General features: G+C 34.3%; 1 protein-coding gene across 1 annotated transcript; it reads right to left on the bottom strand.

The window, feature by feature from the left end:
- Positions 1-310: 310 nt before the first annotated feature.
- On the bottom strand, positions 311-3,518 carry LOC145047079 (increased DNA methylation 1-like). Its single transcript, XM_078995325.1, has 8 exons — positions 3,171-3,518; positions 2,944-3,061; positions 2,777-2,856; positions 2,431-2,663; positions 1,629-1,715; positions 1,407-1,506; positions 1,064-1,278; positions 311-457 (listed from the first exon to the last, which is right to left on the bottom strand). Exons 1-7 carry the CDS (start codon positions 3,516-3,518, stop codon positions 1,084-1,086), a joined length of 1,161 nt encoding a protein of 386 aa, XP_078851451.1. The 3' UTR covers positions 311-457; positions 1,064-1,083.
- Positions 3,519-4,318: the final 800 nt, after the last annotated feature.

Consider the following 4,318-nt stretch of genomic DNA (forward strand, 5'->3'; position numbering starts at 1 on the left):
GAATAAAAGGTTTAACACATTACATAACACATTACCCTTTATCTTCTCCATTCACCCTCACTGAAAGCCATTAGTTGGTAAAACATATAAGGTAGTTGTTATTCTAGATAACCGAGCAAAATTAGTCCTAAGAATAAATAAAGATAAGTGGACTGCTATTTGAATGCAATTCGTCCTTAGAAATAACTCAACAAGTTAAATAAAATACCCAAACATCACCACGGGAAATTTTTTGGAAAGCAAAATAATTCTACAGGTATCCAAAGATCCACCAAGCATATATAAGAAAGTTACCATCCAAAAAAAAAAAAAAAACTTTTGTCAACTCTTGTCAAACTTATAAAAAGATTCATTTATAACCGGTAAAATCTATAAAAATACAGTTATTTACCGTCATGAATGGATTGTGTAGTCTCCACTTGAAATAAAGTAACTTGTACAGCTTTACAAAGCTTTCCTGCAAGGAGAGTAGCCAAACCCTGAGTTAATCGCCAGTCAACTCGATATTTTGAAGGATAACCTTACGCACGAATCATGAAAATTTAGCATCAAAATGACTTAATCCTATATCAAACACTTGCATGCATACATAAAAGACAAAAAAAAGATCTTTCACCTCCTTGTTAGAAACACTTTGTTAGCTAAGTAGGCAAGCCCCAACTTGTGGCTGTCTTTCTAGTGGTAATAAAACGTTAAAGGAAACAAATACCGTTACTATCTTGGGTTGTTTCGATGTCAAAATTACCTACTTATTTGATGCTGTTTTAGATATTTCACATATAAGTTATATGTTTGTAAGATATTAATTTGTAGAATCAAAGATTGTCTCTCCAAAAAATGACTTATGAAGAGAAGGAGACTCCAACAAACACTTATAGGATCAAATCATGTCGCAACATCAGATACACTAACATGTTAAATCAGAGTGTGTTCCAAACTCAATCTCGGCCGTTGTCAAGACAATATATAGTTTTGTGGTCTTCTCAAATAATTTGATTCTGTCATAAAACTCAATCTGTCAAATCAAGTTTTGAATTTTTCAAAGGACAGAAAAAAAAAATACCTGTAACTCTTCCAAGCTTCCTATTGGTGGACTGGTTTTGGGGGAATATGTTTCTGAAGCATATAAGTTCCTGGAAGGACTACGATGCTCATGGATTTCATGTTCTGCCTTGTTGATTCTTCAAGCGGCTTGAATCCGAAAACTCTTGTCCATGTTTCTATAAGATTAGGAATGGCAGGAATGACCAGCTCCTCGACACCAAGAAAAGAGAGAACCTGGAATTTCAGTCTTTGTTACAACTTTATTAGGCTGAAAATTTAATTTACTCAGCATATGTTAATTGCAAAATGAGAAATAAATTCCGGTATAAATGTAACTTTGATTGAAAGATATGGAAACGTACGTATTGAACCCAATTTAGTAGGCGGCGACACATTCCTTGCCGCCTATAGATTTTACGTGTGCCGATAAAAGGCATTTCTGCAAGCTTCTTCCCATGAACCCTGACGTGATCAACACATATATACAAATAAAATATCTGTTAGGATATATACCCTTCAAATGACACCTACGTACTAGCTACCTCCTGTCTTGATGATTTATAGAAATGAATTAGAGAAATAACCTTATCGATGCTACGGATATCACTTCATCATCCTTCTCCATGACTGCAGTGAAGAAACCACCATGATTCAGTGGTTTGTAGTTTGACCTGAAATGTTTTCAGTAGATGAGGCCCTAAACGCAATTATGTTACCTGCTTTGTCTTTGTCAATGATGATCTCAAAGATTGTATTTTTTTAATTTTAGGAAGTGATTCAGGATTTTCAACACCCTATCATAACAGGTATTAAGTTTTTATTCCTTTTACAATACAAAAAGCATTTTTTTTAGCCAACACCCCGTTGCTTCATGCAGGTCTGTCTTATGATACTCATATATATAATACATATATATATATATATATATATATATATATATATATATATATATATATATATATATATATATATATATATATATATATGTGTTAGCGGTAGCATTTGTTGGATAATCTTGATGGGTCATGGACAGTTACTTGTTTGCCCTAAATATGAAGTGGAGATTATACATAGGTCAGCTAGCAAGCATTTATTTAATTACCACAATTATTTGTTTAAGAGTTTAATTGTTTTGTTAATTTATAAATAGTGTAGACTAAAACATATTTCCTGGTTGCTGTGTAAATGACGTGAGAGTCGATAGCTGCGGGTTTAAAGGAAGGGATGATTTCCAACAACATTTATCGCCCGTACGTATCTTATAGCGATACCGATATATAGGACTTTCAAAAAGTGTTGTTGATATATATATATATGTTTGTGGGTACTTTTGAAAAAGTGTTTGGTGTTATGAGGGATAATTGATTTAACGAGACATGAAATTACCCGCAGTTGTATACCAAATTAGGGATCATGTCAACTCTAGTTCTGCGGTCAATAACCGGAAGGAAACATTCCTTCATAACCGAAAGTGCAACAGCCAGTTTGCTATTGCATTTGATCTTTATGGCATCAGTTTCAAGATCCTCGCTCGCATCAACGTGCTTGAGAAGTCTGACGGAAAATCCTTCACCGACTTCAATTTTTACTCCAAGTATGGCCTGAAGAGCCTCATAAATCTATATATCAACAAACAAAAGGTTAGTCACATATAACCAAAAAAACAAACAGAACCAGATGAGTAGTTTTTATTGTTCAATTTGGAATGACATATATCATTTTAGGTTTCTACCTCATGACATGTCTTTCCACATAAAGCTAGATCATCAGACTCTATTTTTGCACCGTTCCTGTCTCCGCACGTTTTATGGACTATAACAAACACACGCACATGATTAGCAAGATTCATCTGCAGATTCTGTAACCAAAATGGAAAGGAATCGAATCCTGATTACATACATCTGTCGTCACATAAGGAACATGACAATATCCAATCACAATTCCAGCAAATGTGTGCCCCATCTCCACAAAATTTGCAAGAACAGTAGATACAGTACCATAGTTCGGAAGGTAAATTCTAAAATGCACAAATTAAAAACATTAATTAATTATAAATAAATACATCTAAATGTAATTAATATAAAGAGTCAAAGAAAACGAAAAAAAAAGACATATATATATATTACTTGGATTTGAAGGCAACTCAAATGGAATCTTGCAGCGCAACCATGGCAACCAACTAGTTCACCATCACCACCACCACATACGTCGCATATATCTTCATTGAAGTTATTACCACTTGCATTGATCTTGCAAACTCCACTTTTTCTAATTTTAGGGGGTTTGCGTTTACGGGTTAGTTTTCGGGAAGGCTCTACGTAAAAATCATGCAATGAAGAGGGACGTCTCACGTCACGCTTTGGTCGTTTTTGTACTTCGGTTTGGTTTAATGGTTCGGTTGAATCATGTTTTCTTTTACGGTTTTCAGTTGGATCCCCAACAGAAATGGAATTGTTTCTTGATTTCTCCCACATTATATATGGACCTGTTTAATTTCAATCTGAAGGTGATAAACCCTACAAAATCAAACTGGAATTAATTAGAATCAAGGTTATCTTCAGATGTGTCTCCTGAAAGTGATTATGTGCTACTCCAAATCAGATAGCTTATCAATTTTATTGCAACAGATGATGAGGAAAAATCAACAACTAGCTACAATTCATTGACCATCATAGCATAAAATCAACTTTCTAGGAAAGCAATTGACCTCCGATTCTTTCAGATTCACAAGAATCTAAGCACCGTTGTTTTACATCCACAAGAATCTAAGCAAAATTCCAGCACACAAATTAAAACAACCCGAATTTAAGAACAAGTAAATGCTAGAATTGGTCTCAGATTTTTGCAAATTCACAAAATCTAATTAGTACAATTCATGCACAAAATAACACAAATTCAACAACAATCAGACGCTAGAACCGCTTCACCGTCACATACACCAATGCATATTTGAATCAAACAATCAAACCGCATCTACTTATAAAATCGGCATCATATGAACACAAATTACAAACCAAAACCGTCAAGAATCAAACCCTACACTTGGCTCAATCGACGCAATACACTAAAACCGAATAAACACGATCTTAAAAAATCCGAATGCAGAAATTCCGTTTGAAAATATCAAATTTTTACCTTACAAGCTAAAGAACAATGACGCGAACTTGTAGAACGATTCGATTTCAGCGTATCGTTTATATCCGATAAGAAGAAGATTGTGCAAAATATGAGCTGGGAATTTAATAAAGAGGTGACTGAAATTGAGGTGGCAAGG

Source organism: Lactuca saligna, chromosome 5 (genome assembly GCF_052625555.1).
Source record: "Lactuca saligna cultivar CGN05327 chromosome 5, ASM5262555v1, whole genome shotgun sequence".
NCBI classification, from domain to species: Eukaryota; Viridiplantae; Streptophyta; class Magnoliopsida; order Asterales; family Asteraceae; genus Lactuca; species Lactuca saligna.

Coding starts and splice junctions, on each gene's coding strand:
- LOC145047079 (XM_078995325.1), bottom strand. CDS start 3,518: ATGTGGGAGAAATCAAGAAACAATTCCATTTCTGTTGGGGATCCAACT. Junction 3,062..3,170: donor TGAGTTGCCTTCAAATCCAA/GTAATATATATA, acceptor TGTGCATTTTAG/AATTTACCTTCCGAACTATG. Junction 1,279..1,406: donor TACTAAATTGGGTTCAATAC/GTACGTTTCCAT, acceptor CTGAAATTCCAG/GTTCTCTCTTTTCTTGGTGT.